A 27,368-nucleotide genomic window follows, 5' to 3' on the forward strand; every position below is an offset into this window, starting at 1 on the left:
TAGGATACCAACCTTACAACTGTAAAACTGCAATAAGAATTGCATGGGAGAAAACACAATGTATTACCAAGACTGGTCTGTCCTACAATAAAGCAGACGTCTGGTAATTCAGGAATTCCACAGAACTTAACCACCCTCAAATGAGCTTTGACAGCACCTTCAGTGAGCAGGCTTCCACCAAGGGGTACAGAGTCTCAAAGATGAACCACGCATCCGTGCGCACACACACTCACCAGACAGATAACTGGGAGGATGCATTACCCCAACACATGTCTGCAGATCACTTCAACATACAACCCCATCTGAACACTCATGTCTGAACGTGCTTCTTGGCATTCTCCCTCTTCAACTAGTCGATGCCTGTCATTTAGGGTAAATCTGGTTGGGAGAAACCATAAGGATCTGAGGAAACATTACCAATTTTCTCAGGGGTTCTGGATGTTTTTCTCACAAACAGCTTCTTTGCTAGTGGCTCATTCCCTAGTTCCTTGTAGTCCGCTTTCCTCTTCTCAGCTGATTTTGCCTCTTCTGGCCAATGCTCGTGTGTCCTCTCGTGCTTCTTGTCTTTTGGCTGGTTCACCGGAGCCATTCTGTCTGACCACTAAAAGCAAACAAAGTGTGGAAGGTAAGACTGCCGGACACTCTTAACTAGAGGACAGAGAGGAAAACTAGAATGAAACACATCCCAGTGGTCTGAAAGTGGTGATTAAACCTGTACCCTCTTTCATCAGCATGACACTAGCTTTTTGTTGTGCTCTGCTGGAGAGGGGAACAGGTTCGATAGACACTTCTTTGTTTGCAGATTAAAATGAGCGTATCCTAAAGCATTAAAATATGTTTTGACAGATGTGCTCCTACCAAACATTTAAGCTTCAAACCCACAGATCTGCATAAAGCACATCTGCGAAACCGCACAATACCCTGACTGTTTCTCCAGCAGCTCACACTGAGCTCTTCAGATTCAGCTACGAAAAAGCTCCGAGCTCTTACAGCGGCGGCCCGGGCCAGCCGGCCTCCCACCCGACGCGCTCAGCAGACACCTCCTACTTCCCGGCCGCTTCTCCTCGCACCCACCGCCCGGTACCGGGCCGGGCCGCCCCGCTGGCCGGCAGCCGCGCTTGGGACCGGCCCTTCGACCAGCGCTGGGGCGCGCCTACGCTGTCTCCTGTGGGACGGCCACGCCGCCACGCAGCCCCCGGGGAAGGCGCGGGCCGCCCGCCCCGGGAGAGACCCTCCGTGAGGCGCCTCGCGCGCGCCGATCCCGCCATTGGCGCGCGGCCGTCGCGGCTGCCCGGCCGCTTCCCCAGCCAGCGCCCGCCCTGCGGGGCCGCCCCTCAGCGCCGCGGCCCCGGCCCGGCTCCCCCGCCGCCTGGGCGGGAAGGGCCGGGACGCCCCGCTCTCACCTGCGCTCCGCCGGCCTCCGCTCGCCCTGCGCGGCCGAGGACGGCGGGCGGTACCGGCCCCTCCCCTTCGGTTTCATAACCGGGGCGGGAAGGGGGGGGCAGCGGCTCCCGGCGCCCCCCCGCCTGCTCCCGGGGAGGCCATGGCGGCCTGGCCCGGCCCCCGCCGACCCTTCGGCGGTGCGGGCAGGGCAGGGCAGGGCAGGGCAGGGGCTGCGGGACTGACGCCTGGCCCAGAAGGCGCAGTCAGAGCCTCCGAGGCGGCCTTCGGCGGCTCGCTGCTGGGGTTTTGGCGGGGGACTCCCAGTCCTGCGCACTTTATGAGTTCCCAGAGCACCAGACTGGCCTGTTAAAGCTGCACGGTGAGGGCCCAAAATGCATCGACCAAACAGCAGCCAAGAAAAAGATACCATTTCAAAACGCAGCTTCCACAACACGATGCACCTGGTGCTGGAACTCAACAGAAGAGACCACACTTTGCTTAAAAAAGCGGCGGCCAGATCAGCTCTGAGACTACGAGATCCCACACGAGGAAGGAGACACGAATGGGGAAGGAAGGGCCCCGCCAGCGCGGCTGGAGGCACCGCCATGTCCCCCCACCTGCCAGGGGGGCTGCTGTCTGCCTGCCAGGCCGCGTGCGGAACCTTCTCGCCGCAGCAGCAGGGTCCCGTGCTTCAGGCCCGTCGGTAGCTCTGCTGAGTAATTAAGGTTCAGTCACCCACACAGCTGGCTATGAACACGCGTCCTAAATATATCTGGACATCACCACTCGCTGAGTTGTGGGGCTTTAGGGTCTGGGTTTGGGTGTTGGGGTTGTTTTGCACTATAACCACAGTTACCTATGCATTTTCTCACACATTAGGAAATGCCTAGAAAAAACTACTAAGAAAAACAACAAAGACCCAGACTCTGTGCTTTTCTCCTGAACTGTAACAAGTTGTATTAGTTGCTGCCATCCGAAGTATTAGAACGACATATGCAAAATATCATAACTGCTGACAGACAGCACAGCCTGGTTTTGAACATCTACAACAACTGGATTAGCAAATCTTAAAATCTTATTAAGCACTTCCGTAATACACAACACGCTTCTTAGAACCATACCCATTAGGAAAAAATAGCAAGAGGAATAACTGAAAGTAGCACTTCCCTTTTTCCCTCCGAAGCCTCAAAGCCTTGATTTCCAGGAAGGGAAACCACTACAAAAAAAGATCCTTCTTGACAGTGATCAACAGTTTTGTCTACAGGTCTGCAGCAGTCATCATCACTGGAGACAGAATCTATGGAGTTCATCAGGAATCACCAACAAATCACCAATTAAATTACATAAATCTTACTATCTTTTGTTTTTCGTATGCTTTAAACAGGGTACATTTTAAAATTTATAACTAAAATGAGGGGCCATCATACCAATCTTCTTGAAGTAGACTGAAAGACTTGTACTGATTTCAATGTCTACGTATTAATCCCAAAGAAAACTCTGGCACTGTCATCCAAGTTATCTCCAGCAAAGATGTGCGCTGCTGACCCCCACTCCATTTGTCTCTCAGCAGTAGTGTCCCTGTGCACAGCACACACACAGTAACCTACACGCTTCCCTCTTGGAGCTATAAGGGTTAGCATTTTTTAGAATAGAATAGAATAGAACAGAACAGAACAGACTATTTCAGTTGGACTACAACGATCATGTAGTCCAACTGCCTGACCAATTCAGGGCTGACCAAGTTAAAGCATGGTATTAAGGGCATTGCCCAAATGCCTCTTAAGCACTGACAAGCTTGGCACATTGACCACCTCTCTAGGAAGCCTATTGCAGTGTCTGACCACCCTCTCGGTAAAGAAATGCTTCCTAATGTCCAGTCTAAACCTCCCCTGGTGCAGCTTTGAACCATTCCCACGCGTCCTGTCCCTGAATCCCAGGGAGAAGAGATCAGCACCTCCCTCTCCCCTTTCCCTCCTCAGGAAGCTGCAGAGAGCAAGGAGGTAGCCCCTCGGCCTCCTTTTCTCCGAACTAGACAAGCCCAAAGTCCTCAGCTGCTCCTCATAGGCCATGCCTTCCAGCCCTGCCACCAGCGTTGTTGCCCTCCTCTGGACGCGTTCAAGGACCTTCACATCCTTCTTAAACTGTGGGGCCTAGAACTCCACACAGTACTCGGGGTGAGGCCACACCAATACTGCATACAGCACGCCTAATACAGTCATTTTATTAATTACTAACACCAAGTTTGCTTTCTCTCTATAGAATCACCAGATTTTTTTGTAATTATTATCCACTAAGGACAAGAATAGCAGATAGTACATGAATCACGCACAGAAGAAATGCCACTGGCCCGCAGTGCCACAGCCCAGTGTCTGTACGGTATGCACTGAGCAAGCCAGAGAAAGGGTAATTTGAAGAAATATTCTTGCATGTATTAATAGTCTCACACTCTTTTAACTACAGCATGCAGCAAAGTCAGGGGGGTATAATTATGCATGAGCAGGATATTAGGCTTATTTTTATGATGCCTTTTGTCTCACATACAATTGTGTTGAGGCTCTGCCTTAGTTACAGGATGTGGATCTCTACCACAGAATAAAGCTGTCTTCTCACCAGGTCCAGAAAAGCTGCATTGTGACTAAGACCATCAACTTCACGGTATTTGTAACACCATTATGTATTCTGCCTCCTTGTCACCAGGCCAAAGCATGAATATTTTTGGCTACATTAGTCTGACTGCTGATGTAAAGAGTACCATTACAGCAACTCGAGTTTGGCCTGCATATGAAAACAAGCCTATATTTCACTAAAAAGTAGGAAAAAAATATATAATCCTAAAGAGATAAAAGAGTAAATAATATGCTATCTGACCTCCTTCTGTCCCATGGCCATGAGAAAGCTGCACTGCACCAAGACAATGAACAAAAATATCCCTATTGTCATGGCCCCGTTTGCCCGAGCACCCCATTTCCCCTTGAGCCATTCGAGCCTTGGAGGAAGGGATTGCAGCAGCCACATTCTGTGGTACCCTTGCCTTGCAATCAGTACTGGGGGCGGCCAGGTCCCAAATGGAAAGCATCTATCTTACATGCTCAGCACATGGGCACATGTACACAAATTTGATAATGGAATTAAAATCTCAGAATTTGATTGAATTAGAGAGTATGCCAAAGAGTTGGATTGGGTTTTGCTTTAGTAAACTACAAAGTTGATGCTCATACTTTCAATTATGATTAACTCTGAGGACAAGATAAGCATCTTGCATCACCTTCTGAAAGGATGCTCACGATAACACCACACCCAGTGACCTGTCATGGGTGCCCACTTTCCAGGGACCCAGGACGCAGGAAAAAATGAACAGAGGACCGGCCCCAAAACAAATTAAGTGGAATGGTTTCTAACGTCTACTTTCCAACACAGCAATTCATCATATCTGAAGGGTGCCAGTACAGTTATTTTTCTAGCTCCTGTGGGGCCATGGTAAAGAGAGAAAACATCCCCATACTGCTCCAGAGCAGTGGGAGCACAGATTTACAGCATGCTCTGTCCTCTCTTCCTCCTGCGAGGCTCTCAGTCTTTCCTTTCTCCACCAACTGAATAAACATCACTGCAAATCCACAGCTAGTCCTTGGAGTAGCGTCCCAAGTCACTTGGAAGCAGCAAAGAGGAGACGAGCCAGCAGGGCCTCCCAGCACTCCCCATACAAGCTCTGCCCCAGCATCACGGGAAATCGCACTCAGGGCCTGGCATTAGAAATGGAAACTCTGGCAGGCAAATTCCCTGGCGTTCACAAAAACCTGGTTTCACCCAAGACACTCTGAGGGCCCAAAGATGAGGTCCGGATTATTCAGATGAAGGTTTTCAGAGGAATGGGAGAGTGACCGAACAGAGTCAGCAGGATCAGGCTGAAGTGGAAAGAAGGGTGCCAGGGGAACCGAGGCGAAGCTGCCCTCCAGCCTCAAGGAGCGCGGCCTACGCCATGCTCCAAGGCGAGGGCGCAGCTCTTCGCCTGGGTGGCAGCGGACCTTGGGAACCTGCTGGGCCTCCTGCTCCACCACACCAGGCCGGCTCTGGCCCCGCGGGTCAGCCGGCAGGCACGGCACGCGAAACAACGCGCTAAAAACTCACTAAAGCCCCACGTCCAGCAGGCAACGCAGAGACGGGCCCAGGTCCTCAGGGCCGGGCCGGGCCGCGCCGGCGGGCAGCTCCTCACAGGGCCGCCGCCCTCCCCCTCCTCCCGGCGCCCGCCGCGGCGGGGGCGACCCGGCCGGGCAGGCCTCCCCCCGGGAGAGGGCAGCCCCCGGCTCCTCCCCGCCGCTCGAAAGCGGCGCCCCGCGCCTCAGGCCCCCCCCGCGGAGGGGGAACCGCGGCGGGAGCCGGCGCTCCCCCCCCGGCCCCACCTGCCTGGGCAGAGCCTGCTCGGCGGCGGCGGCCGCCCGTTAATTGGATCAAGAGCCCGCCGTGAGGGGGGCGGGGAGGCGGGAGGGCCTCGCCGGGGCTGCCCCGCCGCCACCGGAGCGCCCGGCCCGAGCCCGCCCCGCCGCGAGCTGCTAGAGGCGGGGCGCGAGCCCCCGCGTCCCGCGGCTGAAATAGGGGGAGGGCCCGGCCCGCTCCTAGCCCAGGTGGCCGCTGCCCGCCGAGCCGCGCCGCCTGCGAGGTAAGCGGCGGGCTCACCTCTGCCGGGGCGGCGGGCTCGGCTGCCCTGCTGCCGGGACGCCTTTCGGACCTGTTCCCCGGGGGGCCCGGCCCCGCCCCGCCGCCTCTCCGTGGCGGGCAGCGCGGCTCGGCAGGCGCTGGCGGCTGCGGGGGAAAAGTTTCCTCATGGAGAGGGGGCGGGGGGGGAGGCGGTGCCCGCCCGGCCGGGCGCTGCCCGTGGGCTGGATGGGATCGGGAGGCGGCTCGGCGCGGAGCGGAGACCCCCGGTAGGCGCGGCGGGGCCGGGAGGGGCGACGGGGCCGCGGTCCCCGGCAGGTTGTTCGCGGGGGGCTGGGGGAAGCTCCCGGGAGAGCTCCGGTCGCTCCGCGTCCCCTGCAGCCCGGCCGCCAGCCTGACCTTCACCGGGTGCCCCGCCGCCGGCCTCCCCGGAGCCGGCCTGCCGCCGCCGCCCCGTCGCTGGGGGCTGCGGAGGCTCGCCCGGCTCCCCCTCCCTCCGGGGCCAGCGCCTCCGCTCCCTCCGCGGCGGGGACAGGGGCCCCTTTGTGCCGGACCCGCGTTGAGCCGCTTCCCGCTCTGAAACCGGAGCCGCGGGCGCTGGCAGCGGAGCGGGGTAAAGCGGCTTCCCAGGACCCCCCGGGGGAAGGGGCCTCGGCGGGGGCCGCGCCCTGTCCTGCCTGCGGGGATCGGAGCTGGCGGGCGGGAGCCGGGCTGCTGGCGGCCGGGGGGCGGCTCGTCCCTGGTCCCTTCAGCCGCCGTGTCGGGGCGGGGAGGGCGGGCCGAGGGGCGCTGCCTGCTGGGGGCTGCCGCGTCCTCGGGCCCAGCGTGGGGGAAGCTGACAGCCGCGGACGGTGTTGGCGGGCCTGGGCATCCAGTGCTTGGGGAGACGGTCTGTGGTTCGTGCGGGCAGGATCCACCGTCCCGGCAAAGCTATCGATAAGCGAAGCTAGCGTGGCCCAAACGCGTTAACCAGTTTCGCCGCTTTTTGTGCCAGCTGGGTGTTCTGTGCTTGCTTCAGTTCTTCAGGCTCGGAGCTCGGTGGTCAGGGCGAGGTTAGCTGACCGCCTCTGGGCGCTGGCTCCGGGCCGTAGGAAGCAGCTTGGCCTTTGCGTTCGCTCTTTCACCCTCCTTACCCAACTGGTGCTCCCTGCTGCCTGAAACGGGAGATGAGTCTCTCTTGCCTTCAAATCTGCCGCCGGTCTAATTTGCACAAAGGAATTTCTGATATGACGGTGACTGATTGCAGTACAGAACCCTAGCAGAGTCTCCTACTCCACCCTGGAATTCAAATGTCACCAAGAAGTCAGTAAGCCCTATGACAACTCAAGTCATTCTCGCTGTATAATGGGAGCAGAAAGCACAACTGTAGCGTGTGGGCTAAAATGACAGGGTCAGGATCCTTCTTGCTCCAGGTGTGAACTGGTCTCTGGGTGGAGTCAAAGTGGAGCTTCTCCCTGTGCATTGCATAACTGGGGACATCCCTTCGGCCAAGGATTCACCTTTCTGTGAAATGCACAGCGTGCTCTGTGCCAGACGAGTCTGTTCTGCTTTGACAGTGTTTTGTGTTGTTAATGGTATTTCACTAGAAGTTCCCTAAAATACTTACTAGATTGTCCTTCGAGTGGCAGCTTGGAACAGAAGGAATGTGCCAGCATTGATGAGCTGCTTGCTGACTTCCCCATTCTGTGCCTGCTCTATTGTATTGCTTTATTGACTTTTTTGCCCTTTTTTTTTTTTTTTCTGACCTGTGAGTTTGAGCTTCTGTAGCTTGCCTGCACTTGTTCGAGCGAAGGCTGTCGTCTTCTCAGGCTGTAAAAAGGGGAAACTTCAATGCGTCAGCTAGGTACAGGCCTGAGAACAACGGCCCACCTGGAATTCCATTATCAAACGTCAGTGAATGAGTAAGGATTGCGTGTGACTGGACTGTCCCAAAATGCCACAGGTCCTTGGCGGACTCTGTGCCTAAGCAAGTTATAAAAGCCTGAAAATCTTATGGGCCCAAACTCCTTTCTTCACAGGACAATGATTAGTGCTTTTAGTCACTTTAGGCTATTGTAGATTATACAGGAACTAGCCTGAATCTTCTGGGCTTTTCCTGGATGAGCATGAGTTTCAAAAAAAAAAAATATATATATATATCTATCCGTATCCTTTTTTTGTTTAATTCAACAATACAGTCAGGTATATTTGTAATATGACTTAGGAGATGATTGTAAAACTGTGAGAACAGATTAGTCATTGCACCAGGGGCAAGATCAGCTTCTGTTAGGAACTCGTATGGTATTACTGAGCGTGGCAAATACTGTATATTCTTTATTCTGGCCATTTTGAGGGCTAGAGCTTATTCAGTTGTTTGAACTGCTTGGTCTGTGTCATGGCTGGCATCCAGGGACTGAACTGGGGACCTCAGAAGCTAAAATATCTGCCTGTAGCCTGAGTGGAAAAAGCTATGCTCTTGATCAGAGAGCATTAATAAACCGCCTCTATTTTTGCCATCAGCTGATCAGTGATGTGTGAATTTGGGCTGCTCTTGAGAGTTCATGGGGAAATGCCTAAACAATAGGAGAGCTGTTTAAGCCCTGTGAGGAACTCTTATCTATTTAAAACAGACTTTCTGATCAGGCAAGCTATTTTATCTCTAGTTACTCAGCATGATGGGTGTAGAGGGTACTGTATGACAGGGAACTGTGTCAGATACATTAAAGAAATAAAAGAAGCCTTAATATCTTAGTCTAAGGCTTAGTGGATGGGACAGAAAAAGTGCCTACTGTATCTGGAAGTTTTCGTGAATAATTTGGGATTTTGCTCTTTGAAGAATAACAAAAGAGCTTTGTATCCTTGGAGCAGTGAAGAAGCTGTTGAAGAGGTAGCTTTTTTGCTGCTACCTTGTGGCATGGTGACCACTGCAATTTAACATTCAAGTGCACTCAGATTGTCTGGGCACAAGTTTTTCCAGTATAATGTCAATGCAAAGAGCCTGGTGCATCCTCTGCTGTAATCATCTAGCTTTGTTTTAGTGACTGGTACAATAGTTTCATGCTCCTTCAAGCTGAAATGTGGGCTGAAGCCGGGCATTGCTATGAGGCAGTATGTGTGACTGGCATCCTAATCGTATTTCAGCCTTCAGTGGTTTCTCCTCGTTGTGGAGAAACGATGGGAAAGAGCCTTTCAGACTTGTGATAGTCAAAACTTCTGTGTTAAATCTAGTGGTTGTCACTGGGCATTGTAGTTTGTTGAAGAAATCTCCACGGTACCAGGGGCCTGGATCCAGAGGCATTAGGCTTATGTGGGATTTTATGCTCCCTTAGCAGGTGACTCTGGTAGGACTCTGTTTATTGTGACCTGTCAGTAAGTTTTTCCAGGCTGGAGGAGCTGGAGTTGCTGCAGGCAACCCACAGCTAACAGTGTCAGCAAGCCTTCAGCCTCCTCAGTCCTGTCCACGCTATGAGCGTGCCCAAGCTCTGTCTCTTCTGCTTGCAGGAAGATACAGTATTTGTCTCCTGGGTCGTTGGGGACTTGGTCAGCCTTTTCAGTTGCTGACAGGTGATTAGCTGTTGGCAGTAACTTCCTCCTCTTCCTTGGTAATCGCTGCTGCTGAGCCAAACCTCTCCAGCTCCTGTGCACTGAGGCATCAGCTGCAGCACCACTGTGCAGGGCTCTGATGTAGGCTCGTTGCCTGTCTCTGACAAGGGCAAGCAGCCTTCATGGAGGACTGGGAGAAGATGCAGCATTTTTCACTTCTTGAATGCTGATAGATACTTATTTTTGCTTCTTGGTGTTTTCAGCCATCTTTTCCTTGCACTAGCACTGGTGACCTGTGGAAACCTGTATGAGAGCCTGCTGTTGACTCCAGCAGGCTTCTACCCCAATGCAAGCAAAAAACTAGGCTTTTGAGCTGTGAGGTAGGAGCTGCTTCAGGAAGCCATTGGGGGGGGGAATAAAGCCCACTGGATTGCTCTGTTTGTGCTTTCTGTTTTTAAAAAGCCTCCCAGTGTTCTTTCCTCATATGTCAGGTTGAGTCTTGAGGATCAGAAACTGAGATGGTGGCTTTGGGCAATGGGCTGGGAAAGCAAATGACATTCTAGTGAGGCAGAACAGTTAAAATCTGTTCTATACTGTGTGCCCTTTGGGCTGACTGTCCCATTTGCTTGTGTTCTCCTGGAGTCTGGTGGATAACACCTGGGATATGAAGTAATTTATATTAATAGTCCTGTTCTTCAGTTTGAGATAAAAAAAATTATTTGAAGAGGCACTACTGATACCAAAGAGCAGATTCTGTGCAGATAGTATGAAAGCAGATAACAGTTACTCCATGACATACAGGATGATGAACTTTAAGAGGAATGCATTAAGTATGAGTATCCGTGGTGCAGGCCAGTTCCTAATGGCTGCCCTGCTTCAACCTTGTTATCTGTGTGTATCTCTGGGAAATATGTCAGAAAGGCATATGAGTATATTTAGGAATGGAGTACCTACAAAGTGATTGAATCTGCCAGACTCTTCTTGCACCAGGAGATGATACGAAGGGAATCTAAGTTACTGAATCTTCAGTCCACAGAGGAAACAGTGCTTCGTTTATACATGCCTGGTCCCATATAAGACTGTAAAAGCTGGTCTGTCGTCCTGCCAGTTCACAGGGTACTGAAGTCTGCCTGACAGTTGCAGTTGTTCTTTGTTATTTAGATTTTCCTGTGAGGAAGCAATTGAGTAAACCTAGCTCTGATGACAAAAGGTGAACAGAGAGCCTTGCCATCCAAGTGGAGGAACTGACCACAACATGGAACAGAAACAGTTGGGTGTGATGCTTTACTGCGTTCTCCTTTACCATAAGAGATGTCCTAGCACTTAGTCTTACATTATTCAGCTCTCACTTTAAGAAGTTGGTTGTACTCCCTTCTGCAGCCTGTTTGGGACTGGGAACTGTGCAGGGAACTGGATGAACTTCAGAAACACCTTGGTGATGGTCATCTTTCAGGTTCTTGTCTGCATTAGGTGAATATTTGGAAGGAAAGTATTCCCATAATAAACAGTTTTAGTAAATCAGTTTTACCAAGTAAAATTAGAAACCTGTTTGATGCACCCAGAGATAAAGAAATGCAGTACTTTTAATTCATTGGCCATATGATTGCCTTGCACTTGGTCTGAAGGACAAAATACTTGCCAACTCTATCTCCCATTGCCCCTTCCTCAAAAGACAGCTAATGGAGAAGACAACTATTGGTGAAGTGAAGCCAGAAGTTGCAGAACTGCAACTGGTTTAAAAAAAAAAAAACAACACTGACTTCCAAATGGGAGGAAGGGGCAGAGAAGGCTGATTGGAGACATCTGACTGCTGTGCAGTCTAGCGAAGCAAGAAACCACCAGAAGCTCAGTGTTAGAATGGCACTAACTGGCTTGAGGCTCCTCTAAAGGTTGTTTGATTGCATTGATTGCAATGTACTTCCTTAAGGCTTCTTAATGCATTCAGGTAAACTTGATCTGTGCTCTGGGGTTTGCAAGGTGATTCAATCACAGAGGGAGAATATTCCATTGACAAGGACTTGCAGGAGTTTGCATCTTTTTTTTTTTTCTATTTGCCAACCACAGCCCCCCCCCACCTGCCCCCCCATCATCACCTCCCATTATTTCTGGCTTCTTTGCTCTGGGTTGGATGAGGTGGAGGCATTTTGCTCTGTTTGGATTGCTGCTGTTCACGTGAAGACCTGAACTCAAAGCCTGGTTGGAAGTGGGTTGGCTGGCTCAGCCTGCTATTGTGATGAGTTACCTCTACGAAGTTACAGGATGGACTGTTGATCTTATCTTGCCAGTCACTGAGTGCAAAAAAAACGTGACCAGGTAAAATGAAAATGTAGATTAAATTGTGGAAAAGCTGTGTGCATTCAGTGCAGATTGAGACTGCTGAGGAGGGGTATAATGGCTTTGGCTGGAGCTTTAAACACCTGTTTATCAATTATTTAGGACAAAATAGCTTCCAGTTGTTTCGGGTCCCTTCTGATTAAAAGGGAAGTGCTGATTGCATGTATTTGCTGGCAAGCTTGGTGTTGACTTGCAGAGACTGATGCAGCAGGGTAGGAGGTACCCTGGGAAGTGCCTAGCACAGAAGTAAGCAAGAGACTCAGGGAGTGGGACAGTAGAGATTACAGGTTCTCAACATCTGCATGGGTTAAAACCTTGCCCTGAGAGAGGGGTAAGCCAGGGAGTGACAACTGAAAAATGGGCATGCTGACTAACATGTGGAACAGGAGCTATGCTATTGACAGGGCTAAGAAAGCAGGCTAGCATAGTGCTGTTCCTGGTAGCTTGGATGTGTGTGTCTGTTAAGCTCTCCTCTGCTCCTATTTGTAGCTGCCTGCTAAATAGATAGACAAAACATACATATCACGATCATTCCAGTAACTGTCTTGAATATACCAAATGAACATGGCCTGGTGCCCTGTTAGAATATGGTGCCCCATGGTCCAGCGCTGATTTCCTCCCTCCTTTAACTCTGTGTATATGTGAGATTATAGTCAAATTTTTCATAGGAAGAACAACTGGGGGAAAACACACACGCAGACTTTGATAGCCCAATGCATTCCTTCATTAACATTGTCTCATATTGTTGTGTTAACCAGGATAGACCTGTGTTCCTATAATATTAGAGATATCTCCCACATCATACTGGAAAAGAAAGCAGAATTTTTCTTTTTCTTGGTGAAGCAATTTCAGCCTGGTAAAGCAATATCAGTCAGGAATCCTAACTCTTAGATCATCAGCAGCGTGTTGGTAGAAGCCTGTCTGTAGCCTTGGCCTGTGAGAACCGGACAGGGAATAACTAATAAACGTGGAAAGTATTTAATTTTGAAGGAACATTTTGAAAACTTGGGATAACACATAGGGGGAATGTCTGTCTTCAGTATGTTGGCTTGGTCTGAATGTGGAGAAGACTGATATAAATAAGCTGTGGTCTGAAATATGAGAGAGTAATAAAGCAGCACATAGACCCAGGAGGTCAGCCCCCTTAAGTGGAACAGGATCTTGTTTGTACTTTAGTACTTTGGTATAATCATGGAGAATGCGGCTAGTGGACAGCCCCATGATCTCTAGAGAATCATTGTCTGGGAGACAGGCTTGTGTTACAGTTTTGTATGTAGCTGAAGTGACCTTTGTGTGTAGTTACTGTTCTGCCTGATGTCTCCCTGACCTCTCCCTGGCTGAAGAGATCAGCTGAGATCTTGCTCGAAACTGCATTAGGCAGCCCTGGCAGGCTTCAGCCTTTAGGGAGCGGCGGGGAAACACTGGCTCTTAGTCCCTTTCCCAGTCAGGTGATTCTACCAAGGGTGTGACCACAGCAATAAGATAAATATGTCTAAGGGAGGTTTTGGAGGATCTTCATGGTACTTGTCATCCTCTCTAGCTGTAGAGAAGAACTGGCCCCCCTTCAGAAAGGTGAGTACACCTGTAAATATCAGTCCTCCTATATGTGGCAGTGGAGAGCACTTTACTGGGCATCATTACAGTCACTGGTTGAGAGCTATTGGGTGTGCACCCCCAGAGATGGTGAGGCTGGAAAGGACACCCTGTCCCATGCCCATTTTATTCCCTTCATCAGGGGCCTTCCCAGCACTGCTGTACCAGCAGCAGTCCAGTTCATTACACTGCTGGAGTCGTGGAACCTCCTGGCTCCAGCTCTCTAGTTCCATTCTGACAACAAGTTAAAAAAAAAAAAAAAAAAGGTTTTTCACAACTGTCATTCTATAAGGGGAGGGGGGCTGTCATCCTTTTGTGTATTTGGATTGTTCAGATTGGAATGTTTATCTGCAACCTATACCAGAAGTGCCCTGGAGTGAAAACAATACCTTCACCACTGCCTGCTGTACAGGAAAAGTGACTCTTTGCGAATCAAACAAATCAATCACAGAAATCTCACACTGCTGCCTTGTGGTGTTAGTTGTTGTCTTGAGGTGGAATCAATTAGTAGGAGCCCATTCTTGATTAAAACTCTTGTTTAGCTTGACTTCAGCACCTATATAGGAATTGGTCCATAATAAAAATGTGCCTCCACCACAGCCCCAGTTGCTATTACTAGATAAATACAACTCGACTTGTTCCTACATGTGTCTGCATCCAGCACTTGCTGTTGCACTTGGGGAGGGGGAGAGGAGTTGGGCAGAAGGCCTTGTTTGGCACAACGTACAAGCTCTGTTTCTGTGGATGAATTCCTGCAGGGCTGTATGCACCAGCCCTTCAAGCATTTGTAGAGTTCAGAGGCTTGTTCTTGGCAAACTTAGGAAAACAATTGCTCACAAGAAGTCTCAGGAGGCAGTTGGACAATGCACAGAAGTGGTGCCTTGGGTATTTGGAGGCTGGAAGTACTGGAGTGTGGTGTAGAGGGAAGAGGATCTCTGTGGTTTACGTGTTTTAGGGAAAGGTTTCTGAAGTGGAGAAGGGTGGTTATTACTATTGGGTCTAGAAGTTTTACTTGTGGATCAGGGCCCTGTTGTACTCATGTTATGCAAACATGAAACAAAAAGACATACCTTGTAGTGTGTTGCCAGATTCACCCATGTTTTGAAAGGGAAGGTTTTTAGCCTGACGCCTTGGGCTGAGGGCAGGGATCTGTGGTCTGAGATGCGTGACTGACTGCAGCAGGGGTGAGATTAACAACATGGTTAAAGGTGGAAACAGCTCTGCCATGACAAGCCCTCTGGCATGGACCTCAGTACCAGTGAGGCAGTCATGAGCCGTTCTACCTTTCTGCAGCTAACAACCAAGAGCTGGTTTTTGATAACATAACAGGGAGCTGATAGCAGGTGTGGCCTAATCACTATGTTGGTCATAAGTGAGAGCAGGTATTTGGGGGAAGGCGGGGAGTGCCTTTTGTAATGCTACTAGCACAAAGCGTTGTAGCTCTGCAGAAATCTCATTTGCCTGGTTCAGTGTGTCTACCTGATATTGCTCGTCGTAGTGGTGTCTGTGATGCCCTTGCTTGTAATGCTGGGGAGGTGTGAAGTGAATAGAGATGTAGTAACTCTCTGCCTCCTTCGAAGAGCTTGCCTTTCAGGAGCTGCAGTGAGGTCTCAAGTAGCTTTTAACTGTGATAGCTGAAAGAGGAAGGCGGGAAGGTAGGGACAGACATTCCTCTGCCCTGCAAATATGATTTGCTAGATAGCCTCCTCTTGACAGAAGTGGCAGCAGCATCAGAGTGAGTCTTGAATGTGGTGCTGACCCATATATAACTCTTAGCTGACCCAATATAACTCCAGCTATGTTGCTCATATTGTACAGGCTCTGCCAGCCCTCCTGAATCATGTGGTACCTCTTGTTATATCAGGCTGTACACAAGGTAGCCCTGTCATCTCTACTTTGCTGTAAAACAACCTCCAGGCTTTGGCATGTGTAACTCATATATTTGCTTTTCCTGGCAAACTCGGGTTTCCCCTGGTCTCAAGCTCTTGGTGGCTCACAACACATGTGGTGTTTTGCGAATAACTAGGCATGAGGGGGTGGAGTGGCAATCTATTTGCTCTTCTAGGCCTCAGGGTGACAGCAGCAGCTGTTCTTCAGCCCCTGTGTGCAGTACTAAGTACCTTCCCTACGTCTGCGTGCAGATCCAATTTGATCTGCTGACATACTCTGTGGGCCCATGTCAGTAAAGTCCAGAAAAAGCCTGACAGAAAAGGGTCCTCCTTGTTCTCTGGCCTTTTTGCTTCTACCAGGATAGATTTTTCTGGACTTCTATAAAGTCTATACAACTGCAATGGAAATATGTACGTGACTGGCTGTTACTCAGGTCATGGAGATTAGCCTGTAGAAATACTATACTACTTTATTGTTGTCTCACACCTAGCTGCTGTGCCTACGACTACAGTATAGCCTTAAGCTGTGGGATACTTTGCCATGTGGTATTGTGGATGCTGAAAACTCCTGCAGGTTCAGAAGCAGATTGGAGGAATTATGGAAGAGAAATCTGAGTGTTACTAAATTCATGGGTGCGACATCCAGCTTTGGAAGTTCCTGTCAACAAATGGTTAGAGGCTTGGAGAGCATGCATGGAGGCATCATATATGCTTGCTCTGCTCTCAAAGAGAGGGAAGGTACCTGCTTTTGGCTGCTGTCTACAGAGGCTATGAGTCTACGAGAACTCTTAGTCTGATCCAGCACAGCTACTATTATGTTTCAGAGCCTGTTGATCTTAGTGGTAGTAAATACAGTTATTTGGGTTTGTAACTCCTGAGAAAATAAGTAGGTATGACTCAAATTCTAATGTGGAAACTCCAGAAAGAATGGATTGGGGGGGGGTGGGGGTGGTGGTGGTGTGTGTTTTGCTTGACTGACCCTCAAACGAATAAGTACACTGACACACAACAGCTTTCCACATTTACTCCCAGATTCTAGCACTGTGTAGTCAGCCGGAATTGGAAACCAGAGATGGAAGGCACGTTTGTGATTCACTGCTTCCTGATAAAGTGGGGATGGGGGTGTGAGATGGAAAAAGTGATACAGCCTTCATATGTCATACCTAATTGATCTATGCCTTCATCAGGAGAAAGAAAGGAAGGGTCTGGGGCAAATTTAAGTATACTTTTATCTAATTATTCATTAACTCTTTTAACCTTGGCAGTTTCAGGAATGTGTAGCCTGGTTTTACTGCGGACCACTGGGAAGTCTGAGAAGGTTTAGGATGAGCTATAACTTCTTAACTAGCGACCTGGATCATGCAAAAGTGTCCCAACTCTTTCCCCCCAACCCTTCCTCACCGAAGGTCCCTAATCTGTTTGCAGTAACCCAGTCTACTTTTCTTTCCTTCCACCTCTTTTGCTACCTTCTTTCACTCCTCCTCCAAAATGTCTTAATGTCTGGCTAAAAATACCACTTCCTCCCAGGTTTTGCAGTTTCTGCTCTCAGCTGTATTAACTTGCTGTTGCTGTAACCTTCCAGCCTCAGCCAAGTGGATATCGGTGACTGAGTAGAAAGTTTGTTTGCTTGTCTGTTTTTTAAATAAATTGAAGTAAATAAGTATATTGAGAATATACAAGAATAAGTAATTTTTAAATAAGTTGAAGTAAATCTTCAGGGAAGTGAATGTGAGGTAAACAAAAATGCCTCTTTCTGCCCTCGCTTCCCTTAGCCTCTGCAGGCCTTTTACCTCCTTTCCCTCTGTGGGAAGTTGATGACAGTTACCTTTATCATAATGCAAAATAAAGTATTTCTGAGAATGTGATGGGGACAGCCTCCAGAACCAAGGGTCAGAAAAGCTCTGCTGGTAAAGAGCTGCATCCTGCCAGGGCAGTGCTAGGTGCTTTGCTACTAAAAGGAGTCCAGGCCTCTAAATCAGAATATGCATCCTTGTAAGTTTCGGTTTTGTTTTTATAAATGTAAAGTTATCAAGCCCTTTATCTTGTATATAAGTCCTTTTCATCTCTAGTAAAAAGGAAGTGGAGAAAACGTATATGTTTGTCCTTCTTTTTTTCTCCTAAATCCAGCTACGTGTGGAAGTGCGGGCAGCAGTGCGTGGAGGCAGTGGGGTTTGCTAAACGGGACACTGCACAGTGAGGGGATCCAGGCCCCGCATGCAGTGTCTGGGGAGCGTGCTTATTTTAGGCCTTTCTGGTCTGAGCCGTTCCCTTTGCTCAGCTGTTGTGATGCCACCTTTCCTGCACAGTGCTGTCATGCCACCCCAATGTTTCTATTTTAATTCTCTCTGGGGCTAGATCTTGTGACACAAGGATTTGGCATCTTCCCTGCGTGCTGGAACGTGGCATCTTGGGAGGCACAGTGGCTGCAGCTGCTATATCAGGGGGTGCCCCTCCTAGTAGCTGGCAGAAGGGGGGAACCCCCCCAGGACTGTGGTGCATCAGAACAGGCAGCATCCCCACAAAGGAGCAGCAGTGTCTAACTGTGCCCATTTCTGTCTCCTCCAGTCTTTTTCACGTTTGAAGAGCACGGGACATACTTGCCAGCTGCCCACTGCTCCCCTGTGGCATCTCACTTTCAGCTTTCAGGTATGTAGTTACTGGGGATAAGAGTAGAGTTGCGTGCCCCAGAGGCATGTCAGATAGCTTTGCAGCCTGCTGACAAATGGTGGGGAGGGAGGACAGGGACAGCTGCTGGCATGGGTGGAGGTGTTCTTCAGGTTTCACTTGAGTGTCACGTCCCATTTAACGACTTGCTTCTGTGACTGGAATTCAGCACTTTCAGCCTTCTGGAGAAACCCAGAGGAACAGCATTAATGTACTCCTGACTCTCTCCGTGGGATGAGACTGGGCAAACGGAGCCAAACTGTTTCCAGAAGAAATGTAGGAAATTCCTGTAGTCTGTGTTGGGGTGCTTCACAGCGTGAAGGATTTGCAGGAGGTGGGACATGTGGACTCTTGACCTGATCTTCATCTTTGTTGTGTGCTTTGTGGGCTGGCAGAATGAGCAGATACCTCTCTGGGGTGTGAGGGAAGCTTTTTATAACTAGGAATGTGCAAGAGGAGAAGTGGCAGCAAAGGACATCTATGCTGCATTAACCCAGGTTTGCCTAGAATGGAGTGGGTTTGTGTGTGAGTGACTGGGCTTGGACCTTTTTCCGTTACTCCCTCTCTCATTCCTGCACAAGAGCAATCCTGAACCTCTCCAAGGAATTCATAGTGTCACACCACGTCAGAAACAAACTGGCAGCACAGACTAGCGCAGGGGAATGGGCAAAAGTTCTGAGACAGAGGATGAGATGAACCTTTTATCTTCCAGCCTAGATTTTGACCCTAATGCAGTGAGAGTTGTGAGTAATGAAAACACCAGCTCTACAGGGACGTTTCTGGGGAAGCAGTGCTGCTGGGTAACGGCATGTGTGCTGCAGTGCCGCTTGGCTGGTATGCCCCAGCGTGTGTCTGTAGTTCTGCTCAAGCCCAACTTAGCTGGTGGGCATCTTACAGGGTTCCTCCCTATTCAAGACATGGCTGCCTGCTGACTGCTTAGCCTTGTATTCTCCAGTCAGTTGTTGTAATTCCATAATCCTGAGTCATACTGGGAAGCTGGAGTCCTCTCCATTGACAGAAGACTTATTTAAAGTCTTTCAAGGAGATTTCAAGTAGCTTTAGCTACCTCAGTTTCTGTAGCTTTTGCTACCCTCTTGAGGGCTTTGGTTAAGCAAGGCATCTCTGCAGAGGTGTCTGGTGCTGCTGAAGAGTGTTGGATTCACTAACATCTCCAGTATCTGTACAGCTGAGGTTTGGCAAGATGGTCTTCTAATAACATCCTTTCGAAATGTGCTGCAGGCCTGCCAGGGAGGTCTTCTGTCTGCAGGGATGGAGGAGGCAGGTGCAGTCCTGAGCATCTCTGCTGGATCTAGCCATCTGCTGCTGGAGGTGCAGTGATACCAGTGCTTGCCTGCAGGGTAGTAAGTTGGGGTCCTCCAGCTCCAAGAGTTACGGAGAACTGCGCTCTCTGCAAAGGCTCAGCCAGTGCTATGTTAGAAATCACTTTTTCTCTCTTCTCAGCTTAACTAAACTCTGCAAAAATTCTCTGCTGCAAGAAAACAGGGGTGATGTCATCAGAAGATGATGCTGGCGGGGAGGCTCCTGGTGGCAGTTTCTGGGAGGTAAGGAAGGATAATCAGACTGTGAGGGAGGTAGGAGTGTCTTCTTGCCTCCCACCTGTGGAATTACAGGGTTGAGTTTCGGGTTCCTGGGTGACTTGTTGCTCTTGGGGAGTGGAAGGGAGGAACTGTGGGGAGGTTCAGTAACACGCTGTGTGTTACTGCAGGGAGGAAGTGACCCTTTCCTCTCTTGTTCAGCTGACGCTGATCTGAGCTGTGAGAGAGGCAAGCAAAGCATCTCACCTTCTTCCCCCCACTGCTGTGCCTGCCTGAGAGGGTGCCAGAGGAGGGTCTGAGCCCAGTTGCTGGCTTCAGCAGGGCCTGTGCTCCTTCCCCATGCAATGATTGACCTGCTGCTGTCTGTTCTGAAGGAACATGAAAGTCAGTACAGTATAAATGATGATGTTGTGTGAAATTTCAGGCTGGAAACTACAGGCGGACAGTGAAGCGTGTGGATGATGGGTACCGGCTCTGCAATGACTTAATCTCCTGCTTCCAGGAGCGAGCCAAGATAGAGAAGAACTATGCCCAGCAGCTAACAGAGTGGTCCCGTAAGTGGAGGACCAGTGTAGAGAAAGGTAAAGTTGGCAGGGTGGACTGGGAACAGGATGCAATCATTGCACTCTCTTCCTTGAGTGCTTTTACTGAGGTGACAGTGTTTCATTGGGGGACAGGCTTCCCTTCTGCAGCAAGGGGGTGACTTTCTTGGATGTCTTTTTGTGTGTGTGTGTGTGTTTTGTAGCCAGTACTCTGATTCACTTGGAGGAGTGTTCTTTACATTGTCAGGTGTTTGGTTACAAAAAAAACTGTTTAGTTTGGCAAGTCCTTGGGCAGTCCAAGTCTTAAATCACGCTGCAGATCTCCTCTTTTAAGGATGGCTTGGCTGTCTCTCCTCCTCCTCCAGTCAGAGAATAACTACTAATTCTGTGATTTAGTGGCAATGGACTCAAAGTGATAGCGTCTCACAAAGTAATGGGAAACAGTGGGACGGATGCCCCAAAGGACCTCCTGGTCTGTGAAGCAGAAACTTAGCCTCAGTGGTGAGGTAGTGTTGCTATCTGTCCTGAAGCTCAGGCCAGATCTGTGAAGAGAATTTTCTACAGAATCCTCCTCCTAGCAGGCACCATCTGGGACAGCTAAGGCTGCCCAAAAGAAATGCTTGTCTCGGCCAGCTGTAACAGCCAGTCTAGATGCTGCCTGTTGGCACTGCATGGAGACCGGTCAATGTGGACTTGTGTGATGGAGGAGAGTTAAGGAAGTGACTCCATACTGATAGATGTGTGTATAAGAGGAAAAGAACCTGTGTTCCCTTCTGTGGGCAGGAGATGTAAGAGCCCTCTCTGGTGCTTGTTCCTGCAGGTCCACAGTATGGCACTCTGGAGAAGGCCTGGCATGCCTTCCTGACAGCTGCAGACAAACTGAGTGAAATTCACTTAGCTGTCCGGAACCACCTGGCTGGTGAAGACTCGGATAAGATCAAGGCCTGGCAGAAGGAGGCCTACCACAAGCAGATGATTGGAGGCTTCAAGGAGACAAAGGAGGCAGAGGATGGGTTCCGCAAGGCCCAGAAACCCTGGGTGAAGAAGATGAAAGACGTGAGCAAAGTGTGAAGGGGGAAGGAGGGATAAGGGCAGTTGAGTTGGCTGCCTGATTGTGGGAGCCACTGGGCACGCAAACTGGGTTTAGGCAGAGTAGCAGAGAACGCCAGAGAGGGAGGGGTGTCTTGATGGTCTCTTCTTGGTGGTTTTGTAGCTTCATTCCCATGTGGGAAGACTTTGGTAACAGGCTCTATGTTCCTGCACGGCAGGTGAGCACTGAAAAGATCATTTGGAGGCACCTCTTCCCTTTGGAGCATGGTTTACTAAATGCCAAATTAGCATTCCTATTAGGTTGTCCTGAAACCATAGCTGCTGACTGTAACAAATGTTAACATGCCCCCTCTGAGTAATGGAGGATCTATGTGGTCAGATCATGGCTTTCTCTGCATCGTCCTCCTACAGGTGGAGACTTCTAAGAAAAACTATCATGCAGCCCGGAAGGAAGAGAAAACAGCCCATACAAGGGAGAACCATGCCAAGGCAGACTCATCTGTCTCACAGGAACAGCTGCGCAAGTTGCAGGAGCGTGTAGAGAAGTGCACTCAGGAGGCTGAGAAGGTGAGTGTGTGTTGTATGGATGTGGGTCACAAGGACACTCCTCTTGAGGAAAAAGCACTGGGTGTAATGTCGCTCAGTGAAATGGCTCCTGCTGAAGCCTGTAAGGAGGTGTGAGATCCCATTGTTTGACGTTTTAGCGAGTTGGACGGAGACTTCAGTAACTAAGGTCTCTCTGTCTTTACTGCTGGGTAAGATCTAAGTTATAAGTAAATTAAAAAAGTAGAAGATTTGATGCAGGGGGTGGGAGCTGCAGAGCTGAAGATTTGACTGTCAAAATTGGCTGGTTTGCCTGCCCACGAGAGTGAAAGTGTGGAAGGTCCTCTATGGAAGAGAGTGGCAAGAAACTTAGAAACATAGAACTTGCAAGAATATTAGAGGAGTAGTGGACTGGGATACCAGCTGTAGGACTTCTTTCTGTGATGTATTTGTTCAGCAGTGCAGGGGGAAAAAACTTGTCAGTCCCAAGCCAGAGCAGGGGGAGTGTCACTGTTTTGACATCAAGGCAACACATCTCACCATTACTGTCCTCCTGGGTTGATACAGTGCAAGGATCAATACGAGAAGATGCTGGAAGAGCTGAACCGCTACAATCCCCGCTACATGGAGGATATGGAGCAAGTGTTTGAGGGCTGTCAGGAAGCAGAGCGCAAGCGATTGTGCTTCTTTAAGGAGATGTTCCTGAATCTGCACCAGCATCTCAACCTCTCCACCAGTGAAAGGTACCAGCCCTGACACGGAAGGGAAGTTTGCCAGCCTGGGCTGCGCTGGGCTCTGGTGAGGGGTGCCAATTCTGGTGTCTCTGAAAAGGAGCTGCCTGCTTGCATCTGCCAGGTCTCACTCCTCCTCCTTCCAAGTGTGTCTTAGAACTGGCATTTGGTCCCTTGATATTCACCAGTGCTGGTGCCTCTGACCTTGGACAATGCCAGGCTCCCCAGAGAAGATTCTTTCTGCTTCTGAACCCTTCCTCTTCCGCTACTGTCCAGTAGTGTCCTATGGGTGTGTTTCCATTCTATGAAATGCATCCATATTGCTATATGTAATCCCAGTCCGAGGAATGCAGTTCGGTTGCCTTCTAGTATCTATAGCTGTTACACCCATTCTGCCCTGAGTAAAGAGACCTTTTGTGAGATAATGATAACCGTAAGCCCACAAGTTGCCCTTAAGTAGGGCTTACACAGGGAAAACGGGCACAACCAAAAATCTTCTGTGCTCCTGTACTTCTAAGGTGGAGGCAACAGACCTGAGCCACCTCCCTGTCTGTATGCAAGAATGTGCTGGGCTCTTTCAGTGCTCACTCGATGAGCTGCGCTGAAAGCCAGCAGATGTTAGCCACTGCTACACCAAACAAGCCTGTCCCGTTTGCCAGGCTGGCCCTTCCGTAAGGGTGGCTCTGTTTTCCTAGGGCTGAACAGGTGCTGCTCTAGCATGCTTATTCGTGTGGGACTTTGGATGCTATGTAATTGTGCATGAGGTTACGCTCTTCCTTCCTACTTGGCTTTTGGGGAATGGCTGAGGGACTTGGTTACTTGGTTCTTTCTGTTCCTCGTCATAGCTTTCATGCGTTGTATCGAGATCTCTACCAAGTCATCATGGCTGCAGACAACCAAGAGGATCTGAAGTGGTGGCGCAACACTCATGGACCAGGCATGGCGATGAATTGGCCTCAGTTTGAGGTGATGTAGCATTCTAGAGTGTATTACTACTATTGCCAAACATTTAGCTGCTTTACTGAAATTGGTGGATTGGTAGTCTTGTGTTGGAGAAACCATGTCTTTGCTTGGCAGGCTCAGGATGTTAGGCTCTTCTAAAACTTCTGTTGTGTTGCAAGCTCTCTGGTGCCCAAAAGGACACGTGCAACCCTGCCAAACTGCAAATACTCCAGCCATCCAGCTCCAAGGTCAAAGAACAGGAGCTGGTGCTCAGGGCCTTACGACAAGTTTCTATTATTTTCCCACAGCCTCTCTCGTTGCACCTTGGGATTCAACAGGAGTGAGCCTGCTATGTCAGCAAGGCCATTTGGTTGGCCAGACCAGCCACAACTGAAGTGTAACCTGGTGTTCTGCCCTTCTCTATTAATCAGAGAAGATGCACAGAGCTTCTGTATCTGAGTGGCTTGATGGTGTTACTGCTTTTCCCTGAACAGGAGTGGTCCCTTGAAACACAGCGGCCAATCACCAAGAAGGAGAAGAGTGGCAAGATGGCTGACGATGTCACGCTGACCAGCATTTTGCCTGCACGGGATGGTGTTGTCTCACAGACCCCTCTGCAGACAAGGCAAGGGTAAGGGCTGAAGTCTGGGATACATCAGGTTAGGGAAAGTACAGTCCTGCCTAGGGTCATGAATGAGTTGGATTGATAGGAATGATCTCTTCTGTAATCTCCTGTCTCTTGCCCATGGCATTGCCCATGCCACTGGAAAAGACAGGGTACAAAAGGGGATTTAGGATAGTGTGTCACTTTTGGATTTGTGAGTTGTGTGGTTTGGTGTTTTTTTGTCTGGTATGTACTGCCTCACAGGGTGCCTTCCTTGTAAAGACCCTTCTAGTGATGAGATGTGGCCTGGTCAGACTAATGCTTTGTGAGATTCTGGCTTGTATTTCCCCAGTTCCTCCCAGAGAAGGTGAGGAGAGCTGTGAACTGGCAGCCTGGCCAGTTAGTTGTACTGTTTGCTAAATGCAGGTGTTTGGTTTTGTTTGTTTCTCTCACCTGGCATGGTGCTGAGTACTACCTGACAAGTCTGGGTATTGCCGCTTCCCTTGCCAGGAAGCGAGCTGGAGAATAGGGAGAGGCTGAAGAGACTCGTGTCCTACAGTTCCAGTAGCTATTCTGCTTTAAACAGTGAACTCTGGCCTAAATGAACTGGGCAGAAAAGAATGGGGATATAGAGGTGTCTCAAGGCTACTACTATATTTCACAGTCTGCTGGATTCAGAGGCCCTGTTTGCCAATCTACAGGTTTTCCTATCAGGAGGAGGAGGAGAACAGCCTCTTCTATGACAGCCTGAGGGCACTCGCCCATGTGAAGTTAGTATGGAACACAGCCTCTTCAGGGTGTTTTGGGTTCCAGGTGCCTGTCTTCTGCTGCCCTTCCCCTCTGCTCTTGTTCCTGACTTGGGAAAACGGCATTCCAGACATGGTTCTTTGGGATGGGAGACACGGCTTTTCCTGTCTGTCTTATTCTTGGCTGGAACAACTCTGGACGCAGCTGGGCTCTCCAGTTAGAATGGGCCTTCCTTGTGTGAGACGGCCTGCTAGAGTAGGATGAGGTCATGAAGAGTGTGCATGTGTGAAAATACTTTGAGAAGGAGTTACCCTCCTGGCCCTCAGGGCTCTAGTGCTGGGATGCTTTCAACCAAATCTAGTATCTCCTGGGATCTCTCCTTAACTGGCTGTTGGGCCTCTTGCACCTTGTTCTATAGCATAGCAGTCCTGGGAGGAGTCAAGGTGGTGCACGATTCAGGAGGAGGTGGGTGAGAGATGAGTCTACTAACAACTATCTTGTCCTCTCTCTCCTTCCACGTACAAAGCGGAGGGAAGGAAGACATTTCGGAGTGGTCAGATGAGGACACTCCCAAGAAGTGCCTGGATGCCAACGGGCACGAGGAGGACATAAAGGTACCAGGTGTACGGGTACGAGCGCTGTATGATTACACAGGACAGGAGGCTGATGAGCTGAGCTTTAAAGCAGGTACAGAAGCACTAATCTCTTACTAACCTTTTGCTGTCTGCACTCGGGCTGACTGAATGATTGAAACACCCTCTAAGAACTAGATGTCCCCTTGAAAACTGATACTTACTCTTCTTCGCGTGGCCTGACCCATTGCCAGCTCCTCTGAGATGTGTGGTATACTAGGTAGTCCGACCTGCTGTAGACTGAGACAGCGAGGCCACATAAAAAGAGACTGCCTAGGCCTTGGTCACAGTGTAGGAAGAGCAGACCCCAAGTGGTAAAACAGATCCTTCCTGCCTCCTCTTAAGACATTCATTCCACGTTGTATCTTGAGATGTTATTAAATTCTTCTCCCTTGTGCCACTGATATCAAAATTACATAGGTGGTCTGGATTGTGCTTTGAAGTGACTAGAAGATCTTTTGTGAGACAGCTTAGCTGACATGCACTACTGAAGGCAGAGTTCAGCTGGCAAACACAGCTATGCAAACTGTTGCTCAGAATGGGTATCTTGAGAGTGGAGGTCCTGGATCGCGGCAGAGGATTGAGTGAGAGAGAACACCGGAGCAAACAGACCCTTCTTCCCCTTTTCTTCCTTCAGTTAAATTTAGTTTGCATGTGCCATCTTCTCCAAGAGGACATCTGGATCCTGAGAGTGTCTCTAATCTTGCTTTTTTTGAGTCTTACATGGTATCTCTGTGCAATACCTCTCCAAAATACACCTGTTTTAAAAAGGCACTGAAGCCCTTCAGTAGCAGGGGCTTGTGCCTGAGGCCATTATCTATGCTGTAGTGTTACCATACTAGTAAACTTCCTAACACTAACTTGTTGCTTTAAAATATCTTACAATGTGGGTGCTCTAGAACTTGACTCTTTGCTCTGTCTTTCCACCCAGCAGATGTAATGAGGCATGACTGGTTAGCTTCAGTCATCCTCTTCTTGAATCTGCTCTGAGCAGCATGCACCAGTAGGGTTTAAGCATGACAGCAGATGACTTTCTGAGCCTCTGCCAGTGTGGGATACACCTATTGATGCAGTCAGACCTCCCTCTCTGGCAGAAGTATGACTTTCTACTGGTGGAGAATGGGACATTTCTGCCCTTTCCCAAGGTAGATGTGGGAAGGTTAAAAGACTTTCCTGGTCATAGTCTGAGAAATTAGTTGATTCCCCATGCCTTGCTGGCCAAACCAGGCGCTCCATCATGGAATAGTCGTTTTGGGTCCTAACAGCCAGAGCTTAGTAGCCTTTTACATTTCCTTCCCACCTGCTACGGAGGAGCCACTGAGAAGGAAATCTGAGATATTTCTGATCTCTCTCTGGCTTGTAAGCACGCTCCTCTGGGGGAGAGGAAAGCAGACATAAATATAGGGCACAGAAGTATTTCTGATGTTGAACAGCAGAAGTGAAGGTCTGTCTCGAAGTTCCTTGGCCTGGGGGATGGTACTGAGCATAGATACTGAAGAGGTCAGTAACTCTGGCTTTGACTAAGCTGTGCAGTATGATACAGAGTGTGATAACGGGAGAAAAGTGTAGTGATTCAGACCAACAGGTTTTGCTTTTTTGTCAGCTCTTCTAAGGTGGGGAAAAATGCCATGCTACCTTTCCCAAGGCTGCTTCCTAATGACTGGTTTTGCTTTTAGGTGAAGAACTAATGAAGATTAGTGAAGAAGATGAGCAGGGCTGGTGCAAGGGCCGACTTCTCACTGGCCAAGTTGGACTCTATCCTGCTAACTATGTTGAGAAGGTTGGATCATGATTGCTGCTGCCCTGCTAGTCTCTCGCAGCCATACCAGCATCTCCTGCAAAGGTCACTGCTGGCCCAAATCCACCTTTGCAGTATATCCAGCAACTTCTGGACTTTGAGGGCATGTATCCCATGTAACTAATGCTTCATTTTAAATGCCTAGACCTGTAGGGATTTTCTAATAAATAAACAAGGGTGAGTAATGA

General features: G+C 49.6%; 2 protein-coding genes across 13 annotated transcripts in view; one reads left to right on the forward strand and one right to left on the reverse strand.

Annotated features, from left to right (window-relative positions):
- The window catches only part of DDB2 (damage specific DNA binding protein 2), a 19,004-nt gene extending 12,894 nt beyond the window's left edge, over positions 1-6,110 (reverse strand). Inside the window, exons 1-2 of one of the 4 annotated variants that reach the window (XM_075425882.1) lie at positions 6,055-6,110; positions 418-601 (exon numbers count right to left, since the gene is read on the reverse strand). In XM_075425882.1, coding sequence (XP_075281997.1) covers positions 418-589 — 172 coding nt within the window. In that variant the 5' untranslated portion in view covers positions 590-601; positions 6,055-6,110. Of the gene's footprint in view, positions 1-417; positions 602-1,403; positions 1,576-5,508; positions 5,625-6,054 lie in introns of those variants that run through there. The other 3 variants (XM_075425881.1, XM_075425884.1, XM_075425883.1) reach the window with 3 other exon arrangements.
- On the forward strand, positions 5,884-27,368 carry PACSIN3 (protein kinase C and casein kinase substrate in neurons 3). 9 transcript variants are annotated; one of them, XM_075425889.1, is made up of 13 exons: positions 6,197-6,302; positions 17,937-18,017; positions 18,205-18,369; positions 19,275-19,393; positions 19,497-19,597; positions 20,016-20,172; positions 20,954-21,189; positions 21,595-21,750; positions 22,294-22,469; positions 23,303-23,423; positions 23,894-24,030; positions 25,277-25,437; positions 27,059-27,368. In XM_075425889.1, the coding sequence occupies exons 5-13, from the start codon at positions 19,544-19,546 to the stop codon at positions 27,172-27,174; spliced, it is 1,314 nt and encodes a 437-aa protein (XP_075282004.1). In that variant the 5' UTR covers positions 6,197-6,302; positions 17,937-18,017; positions 18,205-18,369; positions 19,275-19,393; positions 19,497-19,543; the 3' UTR covers positions 27,175-27,368. The 9 variants fall into 9 exon arrangements, with proteins under 9 accessions (XP_075282001.1, XP_075282004.1, XP_075282003.1 ...); XM_075425888.1 differs by lacking the exon at positions 19,275-19,393; XM_075425891.1 differs by lacking the exon at positions 19,275-19,393 and having other exon boundaries at positions 19,532-19,597.

This window comes from Opisthocomus hoazin, chromosome 7 (genome assembly GCF_030867145.1).
Source record: "Opisthocomus hoazin isolate bOpiHoa1 chromosome 7, bOpiHoa1.hap1, whole genome shotgun sequence".
Taxonomy (NCBI): Eukaryota; Metazoa; Chordata; class Aves; order Opisthocomiformes; family Opisthocomidae; genus Opisthocomus; species Opisthocomus hoazin.